This window comes from Chiloscyllium punctatum, chromosome 11 (assembly GCF_047496795.1).
Source record: "Chiloscyllium punctatum isolate Juve2018m chromosome 11, sChiPun1.3, whole genome shotgun sequence".
Taxonomy (NCBI): domain Eukaryota; kingdom Metazoa; phylum Chordata; class Chondrichthyes; order Orectolobiformes; family Hemiscylliidae; genus Chiloscyllium; species Chiloscyllium punctatum.
Window position 1 is genome coordinate 44,140,073 of NC_092749.1, and position 24,253 is coordinate 44,164,325.

The 24,253-nt window shown below is 40.5% G+C and overlaps 2 protein-coding genes across 7 annotated transcripts in view; one reads left to right on the forward strand and one right to left on the reverse strand.

The window, feature by feature from the left end:
- bicral (BICRA like chromatin remodeling complex associated protein) overlaps positions 1 to 19,839 on the reverse strand; it is a 91,443-nt gene extending 71,604 nt beyond the window's left edge. The window contains exons 1-3 of one of the 6 annotated variants that reach the window (XM_072580693.1): positions 18,364 to 19,839; positions 7,362 to 7,484; positions 6,400 to 6,674 (exon numbers count right to left, since the gene is read on the reverse strand). In XM_072580693.1, coding sequence (XP_072436794.1) covers positions 6,400 to 6,421 — 22 coding nt within the window. In that variant the 5' untranslated portion in view covers positions 6,422 to 6,674; positions 7,362 to 7,484; positions 18,364 to 19,839. Of the gene's footprint in view, positions 1 to 6,399; positions 7,000 to 7,361; positions 8,130 to 18,363 lie in introns of those variants that run through there. The other 5 variants (XM_072580694.1, XM_072580696.1, XM_072580697.1 and 2 more) reach the window with 5 other exon arrangements.
- A 140-nt stretch (positions 19,840 to 19,979) lies between these two features.
- tbcc (tubulin folding cofactor C) lies at positions 19,980 to 21,026 on the forward strand. Its single transcript, XM_072580700.1, has one exon. It carries the CDS (start codon positions 19,980 to 19,982, stop codon positions 21,024 to 21,026), a length of 1,047 nt encoding a protein of 348 aa, XP_072436801.1.
- The last annotated feature ends 3,227 nt before the right edge of the window (positions 21,027 to 24,253 follow it).

Below are 24,253 nucleotides of genomic sequence, written 5' to 3' on the forward strand. Positions count from 1 at the left end.
AGGTACCAGGAGGGTCCAGTAACTAAACTGGCCTTCAATTAACTTCAGCAGGAAGACCTCAGACAGTGGTCTTACCCCATTGCATCTTGGCTGCAGCTGCCCCAAGCCTGTCCAACACTTTTTTTTATTTCAAACATATGCTTTATTCATTAAAAATCTCTTATGTATATACATTGTCACAAATGCTGTTTGTTTCTTTACAGTAGTTGAAAAGTATGGTGCTGGAAAAAGCATAGCAGGTCAGGTAGCATCCAAGGAGCAGGAAAGTCAACATTTTGGGCATTGATCGGTAACCAGTTGGCTGGATTGGTACCCCATTAATCTTTTTGACCATTCACTCCCGTCATTGGTGAACAATGGCTGTAGAGTGTACCACGTATAAAATGCAGTACAGTGACTCACCAAGTCACCTTGCTACTGAATTTATATGAATTATCCGTATGTCTTTGTGATACATTTCTTCTGGCAACCTTGGCGGAATAATGACTTTTAAATGCATTAGGAGGTGGCATTGATCTACAGTTAGTTAATTCTTTGGTGAAATACTCACGCAATTTCTCACTATTACATTCTTTGGGCCACCCATCTGTGACTTGGTTGAGCACATCACTATCCACCAGACCCTTTAAGTTTCTTCATTAATTTCGCTGACAGACACTGGTATGCTAATTGTGAATATAAAGTTATTTACAAGTAACTCAGGCTAGAAATCGAGCAGTCCTCATGGGAAATCTCAATGGAATGTCTACATTTGCATGATCTGCTGACTAATGATCTGTAATATCTGTAATCTGATGCGCCAGAAAAATTAACACCTATCTCTGAAGCCACAGTGCTGCCACTAGGAATGGTAGTCCTTTCTTTAAAGCAAGTATGATTGCAAGGGCTTGGTGGTCAGTTAATATAGTGAACTTCCTACTGTATAAGCACGTAAGGAATTTTAAGCTATTTCTCAGCTTTCGGATCACCTTACTCAGACTTTGTTCAAGTGTGAAGCATTTGTTACAGACTTCTCTACATTTATTCCACATGCGAGTAACAGCACTTTTTACCTGCTCTATTTTGTTGTTAATACCTAATTAATATAAAATAACATATACACTAACTCAACATGCTGCAGAAAAGGTAACTGGAATTCTTTATCAAACTAATTGACAAATGAAAAGCTGATGCTGTCAGTTCTTCATAGTGTCATCAATGTAGAAAGTAGGCTTCTGTGTCAGATATCGAAGGCAATATTCTGGAATAAAGTAGTTAAAAAGCAGTGAGATTCTATATTGGAAAACTGCAGGGTCTTTCAGGTTAGGCAAGCCAGCTGAGTCAGTTTGTCATGGGACAAGAATCTGTGCCATAGACATGTAAGAGATCCTGAGTCAAGAGTGTGGCACTGGAGAAGCACAGGTCAGGCAGCATCTGAGCAGCAGGAAAATCGATGTTTCAGGCAAAAGCCACATGTACGTAAATATAGTATTGTATGTGTGAGAGGGTTTTTTTTGGATAGAGTCAAACTCCAATCTTTTGTTTGTTTTCTTGATATGATACTGTACAGAGCAGAAGTGCATTTATAAGATGTATATTACACAGAGTTTTTAAGAATAAAGTATATTTTTGTAATTAAAAAAAGGCAAATCAGTTCAAGATCAAATAGGATGGAGTGGCTGCCACAGTGGCTGGTTGTTTCAATCTCAATATACATATGACCATAAATTCTTGTGAGCAACGGGACATCTTGATAAAGTGGCTAAGAAGGCATATGGGCTACTTGCCTTTATTATCTAAAGCACTGAATACAAAAGCAGAGAAGTTTTGATGGCACTGTATGTCAGGTAGGGATTGGCTTGAGTACTGTGGCAACAACAACTGTACATATTACAGGCAGGAATTGACTGCAATAGAGAGGGTGCAGATGAAATTCACCAGGATGTTGCCTTGTCAGAGGTGTTTCTGCAATGCAGAGAAACTTTCTGGTCTACAGTTGTTTTCCTTAGAACAGAGAAGGCTGAGGGGGAAACCTGACTGACATGTAAAAAGTTATAAAGGGGCATAGATTGGAAGAAAAAATTTCCCGAGTACAGAGATCAATAATCAAAAGGTTAGATTTAATGTAAATGACAGGAAAGTTAGATAGGAATTAAGAAATCCTGTTTCACCCTTAGGATGCTGGTTATCTGGAATTCACCTTCTAAAAGGCTGGGAGAAGCAAGAACCATCACTCAATTTAAGTAGTATTTAGATAATCATTTGAGGCATCATAGGCACAAGCCAAAAGCTGGAAACTGACTAGACAGTGGTTGACGACCAGCATTAACACAATGAGTCTCTTTTCATGTTGTTAAACTGTAAAACTCTATGATGGGTGGGGTTAATACCTAGAGTTTGATGGTTGTGAACTTTACAATATTTAAATAGAAGGACCTCCTGCTTGTCCAATACTGGATGTTGAACAAGCAGCATGACAAAAGTAGATTGATCTGGGAAACCAGTGGTGAATTAGAGATGGATGATATCAACCATTCATGTGGAATGTGACACTGTGTTTTGTTATGATAACGCATCATAACCATGAAGCACTGTGGGCATTTTAACTTGTGGCTTTGGATGTAAGTTAACTGGCTGTTTGGAAAGAGAAATAGCAATGGAACTTAAGGCCTTGTAGTGTCAAAGAAACTGCAAAAACAGACTGGACTGTGATCTGTGACTACAAAGGTAATAAAGGGCTGACAATCCCTGGCCCAAAGAGCAGACACAATCACGGCAGTTAAAAAGCCAGTTTTGAAAACACTGTGAAGGGCGCTAGTGGGACTGTATATTTTGGTGTGTACCAGCTTGGTTTTGAATGCACATATGCTGTGAAGGTTACAGTTAAAGAACTATTCCCAGGTTATCCTTGCACTGCAGGTACAGAATTTCCCACAGAGTGCTACAGGAGATAAAAGGAAAGAGGACAATAAAAAGACACTCACCCTGAATGCTAGAATTCAAGGATAGTTGAAAAGAAATAAAACTACAGAATCTCAAATAATCTGCAAAAGGAATGTGAAATTAATTGTTCAAGGAACAATAATGTCTATTGTAAGACACATTTAACTATATGTTCTTCGCTAATAATTCAGAGACTAATGCATTTTTAAAAACTTTTATCTTTTTTTAATTCATCTCATTTCTAATGTGTGTTGCATTGCTGTTTTTTTCTTGCATATCTTATAAATTTATTTTAATTCAAGGGAACCTAAATGAATTGGCTGCTTTTAAAACACAAGTTCATGTCTGGGAGAAGGGTATCCATAATTGACCCTTTTTAACCAAGGCAATGGTGAATAAAGATAGGGATGCAGGTCATCTCTCATCTGGAAACTGAACAACTTGGGGTATTCTATCCAGAATTGTAATAAATGAAGGAATCTCATGTGAGTTCTAGACATAACAAGTTTCAGATAATATCATTGAAGAACTGCATCTAAATGACAAACAGGATATGCCAAGAAAGATCTGTGGGGGTGCGCCTGGCAACCACATGAGAGAGAAGCCATTATAGGAGCGTTTCTGGCTACATCGGGACAAATAAAAATGGAAGCAAAGATGGGCATCCAACCCACCTGGACACTGTAGAGTCACAGAATCATAGAGATGGACAGACGATCCTTCGGTCCAACTCATCCATGCCAACCAGATATCCTAAATTAATCTAGTCCCATTTGCCAGCACTTGGCCCATATCTGTCCTAACCCTTACTATTCATACATCCATCCAGGAGCCTTTTAAATGCTGTTATTATACCAGCCTATACCACTTCCTCTGGCAGCTCACTCCATACAAGCACTACCCTTTGCGTAAAAACATTTTTCCTTAGGTCCCTTTTAAATCTTTCCCCTCTCACCATAAACCTATGCCCTCTAGTTTCGGAGTCCCCCAACCCAGGGAAAAGACCTTGTCTACTTACCCCATTAAGGTCCCTCATGATTCTATAGATCTCTATCAGATCACCCCTCAAGTCTCAGACGCTCCAAGGAAATCAGTCCCAGTCTATTCATCCTATTCCTATAGCCTCAAATCCTCCAACCCTGGCAACATCCTTGTAGTTCTTTTCTAAACCCTTCCAGGTTTCATAACATCCTTTCTATAGGAGGGAGACCAGAAGTGCATACAATATTCCAAACATAGTCTAATCAATGTCCTGTACAGCTGCAACATGATTTCCCAACTCCTATACTCAATGCTCTGACCAAGGAAAGCATACTAAATGCCTTCTTCACTATCCTAAGTGCCTGAGACTCAATTTTCAAGAAATTATGAACCTGCACTTCAGAGACTCTGTTCAACAACACTCATCAGGACCTTACCATTAAATGTATAAGACCTGCCCTGATTTGCCTTTCCAAAATACAGCATTTTTAATCTAAATTAAACTTCATCTGCCACACAAGATCCCATTGTACTTTGAGGTAGCCTTCTTTGCTGTCCACTACACCTCCAATTTTGGTGACATCTGCAAACTTACTAACTAAACCTCCTATGGTCACATCCAAATCATTTATATGACAAAAAAATGAAAGATTTACGATCAACTGTGTCACAGGCTCCAGAAGGCTCGAGGTGTGTGTGCCACTACCACTGGTGTCTTTGATAAATGTTAATTGTGCTGTGACAGGTGTACAAGCCAGAATGAATTTCAAATGTGAGTGTGAAATTAAGAACATTTGGAACATCACATGTTCAAGGAACTGACAGTCAATTCATTCCTCTTCCATAAGTTCATTGTCAAACCTGCCACTTGCAGAATTAAATTTGTATCCCCACTTGCTCAAGTGTTAACCTATATCTTTTATAAATGACAGTAATTTATGTTTGTACTTTTTATGTCACTTTTGAAAACACTAGGTTCAAAATAATAAACTCCTACCTCTAATGTGTGATCAGTGATTTTGAAAAAATATTCTTTAATGCCAGAATTGCATATTCAAATCCAAACATTCACTCTGAAAATGGGCCCATTTGGCAAAATGTACTGTGTTCTCAGTCTTATTTAGATTCTTAGCATTAACCATAATTCCTTCAAGTGAAGGATGTCACAATTTTACTTGAAAGATGACCATCTTTACAGCACAAGCCACCAACGTGGAATCAAAGGCCAGTTGTTTCAAGCTCCAGATTTTGCATTAAGTAGTTAAAACAATTTTTGTATATATGCTGCAAAACCGGGGTTTGTTTTGCAGGATCGATTACCTATTCCATAAGATGCTAAGTAGCCTTACTAATGTCCACATCTCTGGGACACGTAGACGCTTTGAAAAAAGCTAAACTGTTTTTTTTGTCTTAGCTTGTAATGCAGGTTAATAAAATATTTTTGAAGCCCTTGAAATTTCCAGTGAGCAATATTAAAACTACAATCTTTAAAGGGCCACACTGCATTCAGTTAACAGAACGTGTACAAATGCCGTTCAACGAAAGCACGCATTTACATTTTTATTACGTCAACACTTGTACAGTACATATCATAATCAAAAATTAAATGTCAGAAAAATATTTTATATTAGGCTGCATTGGAAACATGAACTGAAATGTCCGATGGGTTCAAAGAGCTATAATGGCGACGCTACAAATTTAAACTGCGCAATCAATGTTGGCACAGAGCCAGCGTGATCATTTCCCGGAGTGAAATTATGAACAACAGCGTTTGCTATTCGAAAACTGAACTGTTTATTGCCAACATAATCAATAGAAATAAGTATTTTTAAACCGTTTTGAAGGGCGAGCAAAAGATTCTGAGGCCTGCAAACTAAAAGGCAAAAACTAGCTGTCCAACGAGGAAAACTATCCAAAATACGGTTTGAAATGATAAAAAATGAGGGCTATTCACTATTTCAGCTTATCTTTACAAAAAAGGTCGAGACCAAATTTGAACAAAACCTTCGAAATCCCGCCCACAGATGCAGCACTTTTGGATTTTTTTTCCGAACAAATAGAGAAATAGGATCGTGTAATTTTTTTGTCAACTTTAGATGGGCACCGAATAAAGGAAGGAAAGAAAATATTTTGTTTTTTTCGAAGAGTGAGCATTTCCAGCGATATATTTATACACGAAGGAAAGCCACGAAACTGAAGGATAATCGACACCAGAATAATAACCGACGGTGGGACACTGAAATACGACGATTATTAGTCGATTATTTTATTTTTTAAAATCTGGAATATCAGTCCAACTAGTAAACAACAATGTATTTTAAGGTTTAAATGAGGATGGGGAGAAATAATTAACATCGCAATCGTTTATTTTTAAAAAAAACAACCGTCCATTCCTTAAACAAGAGTTTTAGCAAAAAAAAGCAGATGAAAATGAGTCAGAGACCATCAGAAGGGAAGAGAGAAAATAAAAGTCTGAAAATAAAACCAAAGATCGACCTCCAATCCCGCCCATCGCCATGAACGGGAGGAGCGGAGCAAACGGCTTCTTAGTTTTTTTCCTCTTCAGCGTCGAGTTTAAGGTTTATTTTGTTTTAAGCCGCCGAGGGACAGCATCTGTTCGGTAACGGTAGTAATCCGCAGATTTGTGTGTGTTTTTTTTAAACATCTGTAACGTAGCGCTTAGAAACAAACAAAGGCGGCGCCGACTGTCGAGTCTGGCTTCATCCATCTTTGCTCGAGTATTTTTTTTGTTCTCTCCGGTCTCTTGCCGTCTTTGAGGCGACGAAGGTGGAGAGAAGGGAGGGGGAAGAGAAAAGAAAAACATCTACTGGGAGAATCTAGAATCGCCGCTTTGAAAAATAACCCCGTGAGGTCAATTTACCAAATGGTGATACTAACAGCCGCCCGTGATTCCAGACAAAACCGCTTAGAAAGCAGGAAAAAAAAGAGGGAGGGATCTCGGACGATTATTTCTCTCCCTCGCTCCGATCTATTTTTTGTTTTTTTTCTTGGGTTCTTAAAAAAAGACTGGTCGTGATCACGGGGGCGGAAAGAAAAAAAATATTTTCGAACGGCTTTCTCTGTACAATGACTCATTTAGTTTGGGGACAGGGTGGAGATGAAAGGGAAGGGGGTGGGGTGAGGGGTTTAGGAGAGAGCGAAAACAGAGAGAGGGGGGGGAGGGGGTTTAAGAGTATATTTTGTATAAAGAAGTGGGCCACTTGAATAGCTTTTTTTTTCTTTTGGTGGTGCTGTTATCGTTGTTGGGTGATTATTATATTTTCCCTTCGGCTTGCTGCTGCAGTTCCTAAAGATGGGGAGGTGGTTTTTTTTTCCAAAAATATATTTTCCCTTAGACCCTATTTTTTTTTCTTGCTTCCCCCCCCCCCTCCCCGAAGGAGTTGTTTTTTTTCCTTGAAAATTTTATCACAAAATTATAATACACTGAAGGAACTCACCGTCATGAAGCGTGCCTTGTCAACGGGGTTTCCTCGCCATCAAATCAGGGGCGAGATGACCAAGAACAAAAAAAAATCCAACTCCACACACATTGAAAAGTAAGAGCTGTTCAGGGCATTTTCCTGTAAGGAAAAAAAAACACGTTTTTTAAATGTAGAAAACATTACACGTCTGTCTTTATTATTTTTTAAAATCGCCTTTCTTTTTTAAAAAAAAATCTGCAAGCCACTTTGCTTTGTTTGAACATATGTTTGTTTCATGTGCCTTTTTGTTCTCTTGGGGGGGGGGGCGAAAGTGGGGAGTGGGAAATGTTTGAAAACTTATTTTTATGTAAGTGCGAGGATCGTTGTTCTGTTCCCTTTGAATGTTTTACTTCCCAATTTTTTTTTGATTTCGTCGAAAAACATTTCCATTGCGGGAATATTTATTTTCAAAAGGGGGGAGGGGAAAAAACTCAGTTTTCTTGTAAGTTTCCCCCTCACCCTCCATATCCCCAACTCTCCAAAGCAATAAGAAAAAAAATGATCTTAATAAATTGTGTTTTATTGTCGAAATTGGACTGAAATTTTGTTCTTGCTGGGTCCCAGGATCACATGACATCATCGGTTTGGAAGGGCAAATATCTTGCGATTTTTCAAGGATTTTGGAAGCCGCGGTTATTACTTGTATGTGATATAGATATATTTCTTTTATTGTGTTTTCCTTCAAAAGCGAAATGTCCTGGAATTGGTAAGGAAAGTGAACCGAGATATTTCAGCAAAGCCAACCCCCCCCCCCCCCCCGCGCGCTGCACGAAGCGCTGCGCATGGGCCGGGGTCCTTACCCTGAACAAACAAACGTGCGCCTTGCAACCGCCCACCGCAGCCCATTGGCCAGCGATGGAGACCCCACCCACTCCCCGAGCTGCGCCCATTGGTCACTGCTCAGTCCTGTCGCGGGGATGGGAGGGACAGAAGCAGCTGATGTGAGTCAGTCCTACTGCGCTTAATTTACCCAAGTCTGATTTCTTTACATTTCACACATTGAATAACAAATATCTTTTTTCGGGGAAAAAGAAAAGTTAAGAGATCTCTGGTAACGATCTTTTTTTCATTTCCATGCTTACACCACAGGGATATCTGAGTAGGGTTTTGCAAATTTGGTGTGAACTTTTCATTGTAGAACATTGGAAATGCTGGACTCTTCTCTGGATCGAATATCCCAGTGGGGGAGTGTGGAAACATTTTTGTTCTCTCTAACTCCTTTTGAGTATTTACAAAACAAAACTTCTGTTGGGATAGTTGTTGAACTGTCGTTTTCAGAAATCTTATAAAACGATCTAATATTTGATGCGATTCGTTTCTGAATAGTGGGACTGAATTCCACTTTGCGTGGTATGGCCAATGCTGTAACTTAAACTGTACAAAAATACTAATTCAACAACGCTATTTTATTTTGTTCAAGCATCGGGAAAAGACCAACTTTTGCAACAGTCTGTGAGTGTAATTTCATTTTATGTTGAAAGAATTTTTTGATAAATCAGGAATAAATTGTTTAGCTTTAGCGACCTGAGTGGAAATATCTGTATGTTACAGAAGTTGATCATGCATTTAATTGTAAGAATCTTTTTAAAGCATCTCTGCCTAGCGAAATATAGTTAAATGCAATGATTACTTTGCACGGTTCTAAGCTCTGTCAATAATTAGTCAATTTCTTTAGTTCTATCTATATGCGAATACCTGTGTATGAAATAACCACGTATTAGGAACGAAGAGTACAGGTATTCATTCTGTTGCATATGTTTGCTGGTTCTAAACGTACATGTATTTGTTATAATGCATGTAAACATCAGATCTTAAGGTAATTTATGTTCTGCTATTTCACAATTTGTTCCATATAGAAAACACGAAAGCGTTACAATGGCGTAGTCTTTTTCACTCTGTGTTTTATACAATCTATCCCTGCCCGCACAGGAACCTCTTGAAGAAAAACATACTTGCACGATTTCCGGGACAGTACAGAAAGTACAATAGCCTTTGTTTAGAATATGGGTTCTATAAGTTGCAAAGTTTGACTTTTAATTAAGGATTACCTTGGTCAATTACAATTGACTCGCGATTATTTCCATTGACTGGGTCTGACAAATACTTTCACATACATTTGTACTAAACTTAATAGAGTAAAATTTGCACCACCATTTATTTAGAAAGTGTTGATCATAGTTTCATGCAATGGAGCGAAACTTGTTTTATTGAAAAAGTAATTCAAATATTTTGTTTAGTTTAGTCTTAATTTAGTTAGAAGTATATTGTAACAACCATTCTAATCTATTCCTGATATCCAAAACCAAAGTTTGATAAGAATGTGAAAAGTTCGGCCTGCTTTTGACTGCTTCCCTGAAGTTAGCTGCACAATATCTCCACTATTCTATTTCAGTTGTCTACCAAACTATAATTAAGAGAGTAAGTATCTGTTGGTATTATTTGAAAAGGTATAACAAAGAACATCTTCAGAGTCATTGCATCGGACTGTGAATTCTTAGAGTGATTTAATAAAGTTTTCTGCCCCTTTATTCCAACTAAAATAGTAAAAATAGAGCTGCATAACCACTTGAGAAAAGATTCCTGTCTCTATTAAGGAAAGTCTCTGGTAATTATTATTGGCTCTTAGGGATTTTGGAACCATGCCTTAGCTGAGTTAGCAAGATCTTTCATACTAAGTAGCTTTCGAGAGCAGGACTTTAGATGCAACAGATTCTGTCACTTAGCTGGTTCTAGGAATACTACAGCGTTACTGCGATTTCACTGAGGCTACCACTCCAGACAAGCAACAGCAGAAAAGAGCATAGCAGCTTAGACATGCTGAAATTCAAAGACGGTAATAGAGATGTCTCCTACAAATTTAACTCCACATTGCCCTATTCTAGCTTCACTGCACAGTCTCCTATCCCTCAGAAATCCCTACCTTTTTCAAATATCATCATGCAACATGCTACACACCTACATCCTGACACATACCGTACCTTCTTTCTTTCTGACAGTGGTCTACTGTGCAACCGTACCCCTATCTAACCATTAGCTCCTTGCTGCATATGTTACTAACTTTGGGAGAAGATTTGTAACTCGGGTGCCCGTTGTTGTGGTTCTGTTCGCTGAGCTGGGAATTTGTGTTGCAGACGTTTCGTCCCCTGTCTAGGTGACATCCTCAGTGCTTGGGAGCCACTCTCGTGAAGTGCTTCTGTGATGTTTCCTCCGGCATTTACAGTGATTTGTATCTGCCACTTCCGGTTGTCAGTTCCAGCTGTCCGCTGCAGTGGCCAGTATATTGGGTCCAGGTCGATGTGCTTGTTGATTGAATCAGTGGATGAGTGCCATGCCTCTAGGAATTCCCTGGCTGTTCTCTGTTTGGCTTGTCCGATAATAGTAGTGTTGTCCCAGTCAAACTCATGTTGCTTGTCATCTGAGTGTGTGGCTACTAAGGATTCACAGGAGGCTCCCAAGCACTGAGGATGTCACCTAGACAGGGAACGAAACGTCTGCAACACAAATTCCCAGCTCGGCGAACAGAACCACAACATATGTTACTAACTGCTAAACTCCTTGACCAGTTTCCTCAACCCTTATGTCTCCAATTTCTTCTTTTAGTCACCAGACCTGAAACCTGTCATGATTTTGTAATCCAGCTGGGTAGGACTTATTTGGCTGAATCCTTCCCTCTATATACATAAACAGAATATCATTTGTAAAGGCTCTTTTATAGAACATAGAAAAATACAGCGCAGTACAGGCCCTTTGGCCCTCGATTTTGCGCCGATCCAAGCCCACCTAACCTATACTAGCCCACTATCCTCCATATCTGAAAATGTGTTGCTGGAAAAGCGCAGCAGGTCAGGCAGCATCCAAGGAACAGGAGAATCGACGTTTCGGGCATCAGCCCTTCTTCAGGAAGAAAGGCTGATGCCCGAAACGTCGATTCTCCTGTTCCTTGGATGCTGCCTGACCTGCTGCGCTTTTCCAGCAACACATTTTCAGCTCTGATCTCCAGCATCTGCAGTCCTCACTTTCTCCACTATCCTCCATATGCCTATCCAATGCCCGTTTAAATGCCCATAAAGAGGGAGAGTCCACCACTGCTACTGGCAGGGCATTCCATGAACTCACGACTCGCTGAGTAAAGAATCTACCCCTAACATCTGTCCTATACCTACCACCTCTTAATTTAAATCTATGCCCCCTCGTAATAGCTGACTCCATACGTGGAAAAAGGTTCTCATGGTCAACCTTTTCCTGCTGTCACACTACCATCTCTGGTGTCTCCCAAAATTCTATCCTTAGCCACCTCCTTTTACCTACATACTACCCTTAAGTGACATTATCCAGTAACATAGCATTAGTTTTCACATGGACCTGGACAACACCCAGCTTTACCTTGTTACAACCTCTCAACTCCTCCAAAGGTGCTGAATTATCAAACTGTTTGTTTGTGGCAGCAGAGAATGATCAGAGATTTTCTCTAACTGGACTTTTTGGGAAGCCCAAAACCAATGTTTTTGCTCCCTGCCACAGATTCCATCCTTAGCTGTCAACTCTGTCTCCTCATGTAATTTCTGATTCCAAAGTGAGTGGCTCACATTTGTACAACATCACCGAGGTTGACTAAATCAAATTCAGCAACATCACCCAGGTCCTCCCCTGCCTTAGCACATTTGCACATCTATGGATTTATTATATCTAGACTTGACTATTCTATTGCACGTCTAGCAGAGCTCCCATATTCTACAGTGCCTAGAGACTGACCTATGTTGGCTCTTGGTCAAGCAATACTTTGAAATGCTTGTGTTTTTAAAATCCCTCCATTGTTTTGCACTTCTGTAGCTCTGTAATCCCATGTATCCCCTCAATCATTTCAGATATCTGCACTTAACTAATTTTAGTCTGTGGCAAACTTCACCTTTAATCTTTGTACTATTGGTGGCAGTGTCTTTAGTTCCTTAAACTCTTAAGCTCCAGAATTCCCTCCCTAAATCCCTGTGCCTCCCTACCTTTTTATTCCTTTAAGACAGTGCTTAAAACCAGCCTCTGAATAAGCTTTTGGCTCTCTTCCTGTCATCTTCTACATCTGTGTTCAGTTCTGCTTCATAATGCTTCTGAGAAACACCTTGAATCATTCTATTACATTAAAGGCAATTAAATGAATACAAGTCAATATAGCTCTGGTATCTACAACTTCTACATACAGCAAGCTGAGATTATTACCTGCACCAAAACCACAGCAACACACACGATGACTGGACCATCATGACTAAGCAGTTTCCATACCCTCGCATTAGTATCGCAAATATATCTACAGCATAGAAAAAGATACTTCAGCCCATTGCAAGTCTGTACTGGTCAAAAACAACCACCTAACTATTCTAATCTGACTTGACCCATATCAATGTATGCCTTGGCATCGCAAATGTACATGTAAATACTACTTCAATGTTATGAGGGTTTCTGCCTCTACCACCTTCCAGGCAGTGAATTCCAGATTCCCACCATTCTCTGACTGAAAACAAATTTCCTCACATCCCCTCTCTAGACCTTAAATCGATGCTCTCCAGTAATTCATCCCTCCACCAAGGGGAAGAATTTATTCTCATCTCCTGTCTCAGCCCTTCATAATTTCATATATCTCAATCACGTTTTCCTTGGAGCAGAGGAAACTATCAAAGTCTATCCAATCTCTCTTCATAACTGAAACTCTTCAGCCAAGCAACATCTTGTTCATCTCCTCTATACTCTGTCCAGTACAATCACATCCCTCCTATAATGTGGATTCCAGAATTGCACACAATACTCTAGCTATGGCCTAACAGTTTTTACAGTTTCAGCATCAATCCCCTGCTTTGAAATAAATAAGATTTTCAATTTCAGCAAAAAATCCTAATAAATATTAATTTGAACTTAAGGAAGAAAGATACCCGAGAAGAGTGGTACACACATGAAGTTACAATCACTTTCTGAAATTTGTTAGGTCCAACCTTAAATGTGTGGCTAATTCTGGGCACCACATCTTAGGAAGGATGTCAAAGTCTTAAGGGGAAATTGGACGTTTACAAGATTGGTCACAAGGATGAAAGACTTCAGTTATGTGGAGAGATAAGAAAGACTGAGATTGTTCTCCTTACAACAGAAAAAAGTAATAATTTGATTGTGCTGTTTTATTTGAAAGTTAGTAAGGAGAAACTGTGTCCATTCGCAAAAGGGGCAATAACTAGAGAATATTGTTAAGGTGATTAGCAAAGGCAACATAAGTATAACACATTCTCTGTGCAAATCAATATCTGTCATCTGGAATGCATTGTATGAAGGGTTCAGCAAGCAGATTCAATAAAAACTTTCAAAAGGGAATTAGGTAAATAATTGAACAAGGAAAAAATTGCATGCTTGGAGGGAAGAGTAGTGATGTGGAAAGACAAATCTAAATGGATTGCTGTGTCAAACAGCTGACACAGACAATGGGCTGAATGACCTCATCAATCTGTTTCTGTATTGAAATCATTGTATTGTAAATAAAGATACCCATCACCTATTTTCTGGCTCACTGAATGACTTGGTGCTATTTTCCTGCTTTTTATCCATAACACTGAATGTTGTTTCTATGTAAATAACATTCTAATATGCTTTTGAATATCTCAATTGAAACTAACTACATCACACAATCAAGCAGTGTGTTCCAAATCCTAATTACTTGCAATGATTTTTTTTCTCATTACATTTGCCTCTTTTGCAAATTATTTAAATCTCTCTCAATATAATTTTTTCTCTTTTTTTTCACAATGCTTTTATGATGGAACAGTTTCTCCCAATCTACTTTGTCTGCCCCCCTCATGAATTTGAAAATTTCGATCAGATCTGTGCTTACCCTTCACCTCTCCACGGAAATCTGTTCCAACTTCTCTAGTATTCCCTCATAATTGAAGTGTCTCATCTCTGGACCATTCTCATAAATTTCTTTTGCAATATTTCTAATGCATTCATATCATTTCTATAGTCTGTTGCCCAGAACTCTATGCAGTACTCCAACTGAGGTCTCACTTTTACATTATAAAAGTTCAGTATAATTTCTTTGCTCTTACACTCTATACCCCTACAAATAAAGCCCAGACTATTGTATTTTATTAACTGCTTGGTCTTCCTATTCTTCCATCTTTAATTTCTTGTATACATGTATATCCAGGCTGTTTTCCTGCAGACCCTCCAGGGGAGCACCCTTTATTTTATACTGCATCTCCTTATTCATTATACCAAAATTTATCACCTCACACTTATCTGCATTTCACATCATTTGCCATATTTATGTCCATTCCACCAACTTATAGTTTTACACTGTCATCCTCACAGTTTACAATGCTTCCAAGTTTTACATCATCTACAGACTTTGAAATTGTCCTCTGCACACCAAGATCTTGATCATTAACATATAGAATAGAAATTTATTGTCACATGTACTTTTACATGAAAGTATAGTGAAAGGTTTTATAAGCCACCACACCACAGCAGCTATATTAATGACAGATATATATAATAAAAAACATTAAGACAAAGTTCGTCACAGTTCAGTTAATGGCTCCTGGGCTTGGGGGAAGCTGATTAAGGAACAATGGAATACCCTGAAGATATAGCCAAGACAAGTCTGCCATTCCGGGACGAGAATACCACACCCAGGACACACTATACCCACTATACTCCACTTAATAGACAAGAGGTGCAGGAGTAGGCCATTCTGCCCTTCGAGCCAGCACCACCATTCATTATGATCATGACTGATCATCCTCAATCAGTATCCTGTTCCTGCCTTATCCCCATAACCCTTGATTCCACTATCCTTGAGAGCTCTATCCAACTCTTTCTTAAATTAATCCAGAGACTGGGCCTCCACTGCCTTCTGAGGCAGAACATTCCATAATCCACTAATCTCTGGGTGAAGAAGTTTCTCTTCAACTCTGTTCTAAGTGGCCTACCCCATATTTTTAAACTGTGTCCTCTGGTTCAGGACTCACCCATCAGTGGAAACATGCTTCCTGCCTCTAGAGTGTCCAATCCTTTAATAATCTTATATGTCTCAATCAGATCCCCTCAGCCTTCTAAACTCAAGGGTATACAAGCCCAGTCGCTCCAATCTTTCAACGTAAGATAGTCCCGCCATTCCAGGAATTGACCTCGTGAACCTTTGCTGCAATCCCTCAATAGCCAGAATGTCTTTCCTCAAATTTGGAAACCAAAACTGCGCACAATGTTCCAGGTGCGGTCTCACCAGGGCCCTGTACAGCTGCATAAGGACCTCTTTGCTTCTATACTCATTTCCTCTTGTTATGAAGGCCAGCATGCTATTAGCTTTCTTCACTGCCTGCTGTACCTGCATGCTTGCTTTTATTGACTGATGTACAAGAACACCTAGATCTCGTTGTACTGCCCCTTTACCTAACTTGACTCCATTTAGGTAGTAATCTGCCTTCCTGTTCCTGCCACCAAAATGGATAATCACACACTTATCCACATTAAACTGCATCTGCCATGCATCTGTCCACTCACCTAGACTGTCCAGGTCACCTTATATTGTCCTAACATCCTCTTCACATTTCATCCTGCCACCCAGCTTTGTGTCATCAGCAAATTTGCTAATATTACTTTTAACACCTTTATCTATATCATTAATGTACATTGTAAAATGCTGCAGTCCCAGCACTGATCCCTGCGGCACACCACTGGTCACCGCCTGCCTTTCCGAAAAGGAGCTGTTTATCACTACTCTTTGTTTCCTGTCAGCCAACCAATTTTCCAATTTTCAATCCGTGAAGAAGACCACCATGCCAAGCTGAGACTACCATACCAGGCTACTGGAAGCCACCTTGTTGCTGAGGGTGAGAGAAGCCTCCTGTTCCCAATCCAACACTCCTCCAGACGCTGTGGCCAATCTGCCAAGTCCTTTTTGCTGATGCTTCCGCTCCTTCAAACACCCAGGCCCACTCTGGAACTGGTTCCCCAGCCCTGTCTGTGAGTCTGAGCCAAAAGATTCAGCCCAGGACCTGCTCCTCATTCGACAGGAAACCCCTGGGCTCCACCCCATCCCAGTGTTGCTGCCACTGGAGGCTTCCTCCTTCACCTGCCACTCTCCAGGCTTTAAAAAGAAAATGAAGAACAAAAGTGAAAAGAAGGAAAACAATGAAAAAAAAACCAATGGGAGCAGACAAGTCCTAGGCTCAGCTCCCATGCTCCACTGCCATCTTCAATCAGGAAACCAAGATTCCTGGGGAACTCCATTACAAACTTACAGCCTGAAAATATCCATTAACCATTAGCCTTTCTTTCCTGTCCCTCAGCCTAACTCTAACCCTAACTCACATTGCAACTACTTATTCCATGAGCTATAACGTTTCTCACAATTCTGTTATTTAGCACTGCCTTTTGGAAGAATGCATATACCATATCAACTGTGTCAGCCTCATTAATTCTCTGTTAACAGTTTACAAAAGCTCCAGCAAATTAGTTAAACATGATTTTCCCTTCAGTAAACTGAGCTGGCTCTTTCTGATCACATGTGTTTCTATCCTAAATAGTCATTTCAATCACTTTCCTCACCCGTGAGTTTAGACTATGGTACCAACATGGACCACAACCTTTACCTGTTCACCTTCTCCCAGAAAATTTTCCACAATCTTTATGTAATATCCTTGACCTTGGCACCAGGGAAGCAACATACTATCCTGGAGTTAGACTACAACCACAGAAATACCTATCCATTCCCCTTTCACTACTGCACTCCCCCTCATCCTCATCCTCCTTCCCTCCTGCACAACTGGGCTGCATGGTGCCAAGTTTTTACTGCACTCTTCTGAGGAAGTATTACCCTTACCAGTATTAAGTATGGAAAACCTATTGGTGAGCAAGACCTTAAGGGATTCTATACTACCTGCCTGGTTGTCTTTGACTACCTGGTGGTCACCTATTCCCTTTCTATCTGCATGCTGTTTGTGGTGTGACCACCTCTCTGAATATGCTATCCACATAGTTATATGCCTTGCAATGAACCACAGTGACCTCACCCACTGTTTGGCTCCTAAACTTGGATATCAAGATTGTGCAGCAATGTCACTCATTACATGTGTTTGACCAGTTCACATCAAGTGCCCTAACTCCCCAGAAACCACCAGATAAGTATTCCACTTTGGCTGAGTTGTACTGCCATACCTTAATCTTACTTCTGTACTATTTATTATAAACTATTTTTTCTTGAATTACACTGATCTTAAAAAATAAAAAATTCTCAACTTTGAGGAATAGTTGCCATCGTTAGGCAACTAACTGCTCAGAAAGAAACATATACTCCTCCCTTCACAGCTCCACACACAGCAAGCTTGACTTGCATTAAAATTGACTTAAAACATTTCTTTCACCCACATGCCAAATTCCCATATTGGATCAAGTTTCCCAAGTACTTTATCTTAAACCAACCCAATGCAGTCTGATAATGCACCCCTTACTGCCCATGCTGCTTTATTTTGTAAATAGGCTTGGTTCTAAGACTGGTAGGCACCATAGGGCATGGAATATATTTTGAACAGTCATGTTTTTATCATTTATTTGATATTTGCATTTCGTTGCTCCTGTAATATATTTATTATTTTTCATGGATTACAAAGTATACACTGTACAGAAATGAACAATTTAGCCCAATCAGTTCATGCTGGTACTTCATCTCCTTTAGAGACAACTGGCATCTTTTCCAATCTAACCTACCATTATAACCATCTATTCCCTTTGTCCAGTTTCCTCTTAAATACATCAACAGTGGAAGCAGAATCAGTTGAGACATTTAAAAGGGCATTGGGAAATTCTCTTTAGATTGAAGTAATATGCAAAGATGTGGAGAAGAATCATAAAATTGATACTAAGTAATAATGCTCATTTGAAGAGCTGGTGTTGACACAGTGGATCAATGCCTCCTTCTATGCCATAACACCTCTGTGAAATAACTCACCTCAACCACTCCATGTGGTAGCAAGTTCGACGTTCCTACCGTGCTTTGGATGAAGGTATTTATTCTGATTTTCTGAATTGGGTAGGTGCCCAAGACCACTTGTTACAATTTTATGCTCCCTTGTGGTGGAAGTTGGGCAACTAACTATCATCCCTACACCTGAAATAAAAAGTTTTTAAAATATCCCTACCATACAAATTCACCACATCCATTGGTATGTTAAATCGTTTAGCTTTTCTACCAGAAACCATTTGCTTTTTTATTTGTTCTCATGTTATCCTATTACATTCCCTCCCTTTGTTCTTCCTTTCCTACACCCTGCCACCTTTACTTGCCCTAAACCTATTATGCTGCAATCATTCTATCTCCCACAGGTGTCGCACATCCTACTTAACTATAGTTCCTCTATTCCATTCTCCTAATTGTTCTTCTCAACCTTCTAATGTCTTCCTTTCTCTTCAAAGATTCTCATCCCTAAAGGATTGATAGATTAAACATAGTGGAGTATACTATTATTTACAGTTTTGCTCAAAACCAACCCCTCCCTTCCATCTTACTATGTGTTTTGGAACAGAACACTGCCATTTCTGTTACCTTCAACACAAAGCCTCCACCAATCACATCTCTCCCTGTCCTTCCCTTTTAAAATTCCAAAGGGACCCGTTCCTCTACAACACCAAGAATCATTCCTCAGCTATCCCTTTCCCAGTTACCTATCCACGCCAGCATAGGAGATGCCTCAGTTTACTTCCTTTCTCACACCATTCAAAGCCTTAAACACTCTCGCACCAAGGCCCAAAGCACTCTTCCCAAATTACAAAGTAATTTACTTTAAAGTAGTTTAAAGTTATGCTAATGCTCACAACGTGGTCTTAAATGCAGGTTCGCGACTGCCTTATGAACCCTTCTATTCATGCTGCAGGCATAACTGTGAGCTTTTTGTCATTTTACTTTCCCACCTTGTTTGTATTCCTATGTCTTTGGTCACGAGTGAAGCTTACTGCAACCTCAAGGAACAACAGTTCATTTCTCAACTCGGTATTTTACAGCTTCCTGGACCCAGCGTTGAGATCAGTAACATCAGATCACAACATCTGTTTCCATTTTGTTTCATGTTCTATTTTGTTGTTTGTTATGTACTTTGAATACTAAGTGAATGAATAAACAGACTTCTGCTTTGCTGAACTCTAACTCACAGCTCATCTGGACACATCCTTTCTTGTGATATATCCTTAAGCTTTTCTACCATGAAACTTTATCCTATTTGCTCTCTCGCATGCCACCCCATAAAAATTCCTTCCCTCATATATGATACATCTCCCACACCCTTTGTTTGTAACATGCTCCACATTAAATTTCCATTTTGCCTCAGTGCTAATAAATGGTCATCCCCCCCTGAATTGACCCGCCACAGGCGCTGCCTCACATTACCAAGGTCTTTTGTTTAAAAGAATGTTCCTATTGGTCAGATTTCTGCCTAGCAACGACAGAACTGCACCCATCGACCGCTGACCTATGGTACCAGCCAATCAGAGTGACCAGCACCGGGGCACGCGGCCCGGGTTAGGACCAATTAAATGGCTCGATGCTGGGAGTTCGGTTAGAAACGGTTCAAGATGGCGCTCGTCGGGGAGAGCGAGAACCGGGAGAGTTTAACGGAAGAAATCCCGGAATATGACCGGCGCAAAGAGAAAATGGTGGAGATCCTGCAGCGGAGAGACCAGGAGAGACAGCAGGGGGTGGAGAGGAGGAAAATGGCCAAAGATGTGATCGCGGTGAAGGAGGAAAAGTCCAACTTTTTCAACACGGCGTTTTCGGAGGAGAGGGTGGCGATCGAGGCGCTGCTGGAAAGCTGCGAAGGCACCGACCGAAGCGCTTTGAATGCCCGCTTCGAGGAAATCTTGCAGAAGATGCAGCGGCTGCAGAAGTTTGTCAACGACAGCATGATGTTCCTGTCTGCCTACGAGCTGCGGCAGGCCCAGGACGCCGTGCAGAGGCTGCAGGGGATGGTGTCGGAGAAGAGGGAGGAGTGCCTGCCCAAGAAGAAATTCGCTTTCAAGTCCCGCAAAAAAGAAGGGGCCGCCCCCAAACAAACCAAGTCCGTCGATTCCCCGTCCGACAAGAAACCGAGCGACCCCGTCGCGATCGAGGAAAACCTCTGCGGTTTTTCGGACGTCGACTCCCAAATGCTGGTCCGGCGGGCGGACGAGATCACCGGGAAGGATGTGTTGTTGACCCGGTTGACGAACTGCGTGGTCCAGCTCTTGGGTTCGCCCAACACTCTCCATGTCAAGAATGTCACTAATTCGAAGGTGTTGTGCGGACCTGTCTCTACCTCAGTGTTCATTGACCAGTCCGTTAGCTGCACCTTTGCCTTCGCTTGTCAGCAGCTGCGAACCCATAACACTAAGGATGCTAATATATATTTGCATGTGACTAGCCGAGCCATCGTTGAGGACTGCACTGGAGTTTCCTTTGCTCCATTTAACTGGAAGTACGAAGGCATTGAAAAGGACTTTGAGCTAGCGGGTTTAGATAGAACGAAAAACAATTGGAATGTTATAGACGATTTCAACTGGCTCGCGTCTGATCATTCCCCTAACTGGAGTATTTTGGCTGAAGAGTCTCGAATAACAGACTGGGACAAAATCTTAGCGCCGTAGATGTATCATATGTACCAGAGGTCTGTGTTTACTGAGCAAGCTGACAATGTCATGACTTAATTGCACCCATTCCTGTATTTGAATTCAAGTAAAATAAACGTTGTGGACAGAAAAATTAAATAATGTTGGGGTCCTGTTTATAGGATATAATTTGTATGTGTTTTTATAAATATTCTTATTGAAAGATTTTTTTTTGATTCCCTACAGTATGGAAACAGTCCCTTCGGTCCAACAAGTCCAAACTGACCACCTGAAGAGCAACCCACACCCGTACCCATACATTGCCCCCTAACTAATGCACCTAATACTATGGGCAATTTAGCATAACCAGTTCACCTGACCTGCGCATGTTTTGGATTGTGGGAGGAAGCTGACGCTGATGTGAGGAGAATGTGCAAACTTGACAGACAGTAACCCGAGATTGGAATCGAACCCAGGTCCCTGTTACTCTGAGGCAACAGTGCTAAGTGCTGAGTCTCTGTACTGACCCAAAAACTTTAGTGTATATGTATATAACAATGGGGGAAAAAACACAACTATACTCATGTAAAATAAAAACAGTAAGGGAATAATAAATAAAACAGCTCAACACAACAAAACATTTAGCTCCTGACCTTCAAGTGAATTGAGTATTACACATGAATTTATTCAAAATTCTTCCTTTGAGGACATCAAGTAGGCTGGATCAAGCTGTCATGGCTACACAAAAGCCCTTGTTAAGATGGCAGATAAATCTACATCCAGATAGGATATGGCAACCCTTTTTAGACTATTAAAAAATTCCAGTTTTCCAGTGTACCATATTTGTAAAAATGTCCAGAGGAATATGTTCTGTGATAAACCTATGCCAACCTGACAGACCAATGGGGCTTTCAGAAACCCCACATTAGAATATTTTTCCTTGCACAAAAAGTGACACTATTAAAAAGGTTTTTTTTTCCCATGAGTGTCTAGAGAAGATAGATTGGGTAAGCCCAGGAGAAGAGAGATAGGATCCATTTTAACCTCGGTCTCCAAGAACCCTCTATAACTCCTGCCATAGCACTCAAACATGCACGGAGGCTGCAGCAAGACTATAAACAATGAGTGAGAGTACCGATATTTACTTTACACTTAGGACATAATGAAAATACTCTCACCTTGTATTTTGAGAGATGGTGTGGGGCAAAATGGATCCTATGCAGAATCTTTAACTGCATAACATAGGTCCTATTACAGATCAAAATCTTCCTCGCATTCTAGCAAATGTCCTCCCACGCCTCCATAGAGATCTCAACCCCTCGTTCTCTCTCCCACTAAGCCGTTCAATGCCATCTGAAAGATCACCTCCTAACAAATGATGAAGAGTACTAATACAGAGAGTACTTTTAGCATGAAGCACCCTCTTCTCCGTAACAGATCTGTAGGGATCCATCAAAAACGTGGTCCCTTTTTGAATAAAATCCCTGACGTGAAAAAATCAAAAAAGGTCTCTGCTAGCGCAACCATACTTATGGGTTATTTGTTCAAAGGACATCATGATTTCACCTTCAAATAAATCATCCAAACAGGAGATTTCCTAGCTGCCCAAAGCTTAAATCTGGGGTTCATTATCCCCGGCTGAAAGCCCAGCATACGAGCTATAGGGGTAAGAAAGGACATTTTAGATATATTAACCTCACTCTGCCACATTGCCCTCCATCCCTTAACAGTATTAATAATTTTTGGATTACTGACGAACAACAGACATTGAGAGGCTTCAATATCTAGCCATATTGACACTGGATCCTCACAAGCCCAGTCTCTAACAAAAGATAGAACGTCACTTGATTGATATCTTTTAATATCCAGGCGGTCCATTCCCCCCAACCCATGAGGCAACTACAATTTAGCTAGCTTTATAAGGTTAGCATCAAATAAAGGAGCAAAACCATCCATTAAGTCTCCGAAATATTTGCCGAGGAAAAATTAAAGGAAGCATTTGTATAGAATATAGCAAACGGGGAGAACGTTCACTTTGATAAGAGCTACCCAGCCGAGCCAGAATATTGAAAGCACCTCCCATCGCTGACAACCTTGCTTAATCCTGTGGAGCAAATGGGCAAAATTGGCCTTAAACAACTGATCAAAGACTGGAATAACAAAGATATCGAAATAAAGAAAACCCTCCTGTGACTATTTGAAGGAGAACGTGATTCACTGTCCACCTCAGATATTCTCCTAAGACCAAGCCCCCCCCCCCCCCCCCCCCCCATGGACATGGCCCTGATTTTGAGAAATTAAACTTATAACCCAAAAAGGAGCCAAATGAATTGATACATTGTATCAAATTGGATACCAAGACCACTGTATTCGACAAAAAAACAAGAACATCATCTCCGTATAATGTGATGTTATGCAATTTAGATCCTACATCTGGAGCAGCTATATTAGGGTCCCTACGGATCGCCTCTGCCAGCGGCTCAATCACCAATGTAAAAAGTAAAGGTGAGAGGGTCAGCCTTGCCGAATGCCCCTACAAATATTAAAATTACTAGATCTCACACCATTGGTTAGAACCAGTGCCAGAGGATCAGTATAGAGGACCCTCACCCACCTATTAAAAACCTTCCCCAATCGGAATCGTTCAAGGGTAGAGAAGAAATACGGCTTGTCGACCCCATCAAATGACTTTTCTGCATCAAGAGATCACTAATCCCTGAACCGACTGCTTCTGACAAGCTTGAATCGTATTCAGCAACCTTCTGACATTATTAGAGACTGTACTGCCTCTCATAAAACCATCTAGTCATCCTTGACAATGGAAGGCAGCACAGTTTCCAAGATTAATACAAAAAACTTAGACAGCAGTTTAAAATCAGAATTTAAAGTCTTTAGGAGACACATTCCTTTGGAGTCTTGTCTTTATTAAGAACGAGAGAAATATTAGCCTCTCTCAGGGATGGTGGGAGGCGATCATGGCTATGCAAGTAATTATATTTGTCTAATATTGGTCCCGACAGTTTACTTATAAATTATTTGTAAAACTAGCTAGGGGAAACCGTGGGGCCAGGCGCCTTCCCACTTTGCATCTGCTTCACAACCTCCTGTGTCTCTTGTACTGTTAAAGGAGCATTAAGGAAAAAAACGCCTGTTCAGAGGTAACACCTGGAAGTTCCAGCTTCTTACAGAAAGACTCCATCTTGGCCCACCCATCCTCACAATGTTCAGACTGGTATAGTTCAGAATAAAACTTCCAAAATGCATCA

Bases quoted from the DNA above. Each gene is read 5' to 3' on its own strand.
- tbcc (XM_072580700.1), top strand. From the start codon at position 19,980: ATGGCGCTCGTCGGGGAGAGCGAGAACCGGGAGAGTTTAACGGAAGAA.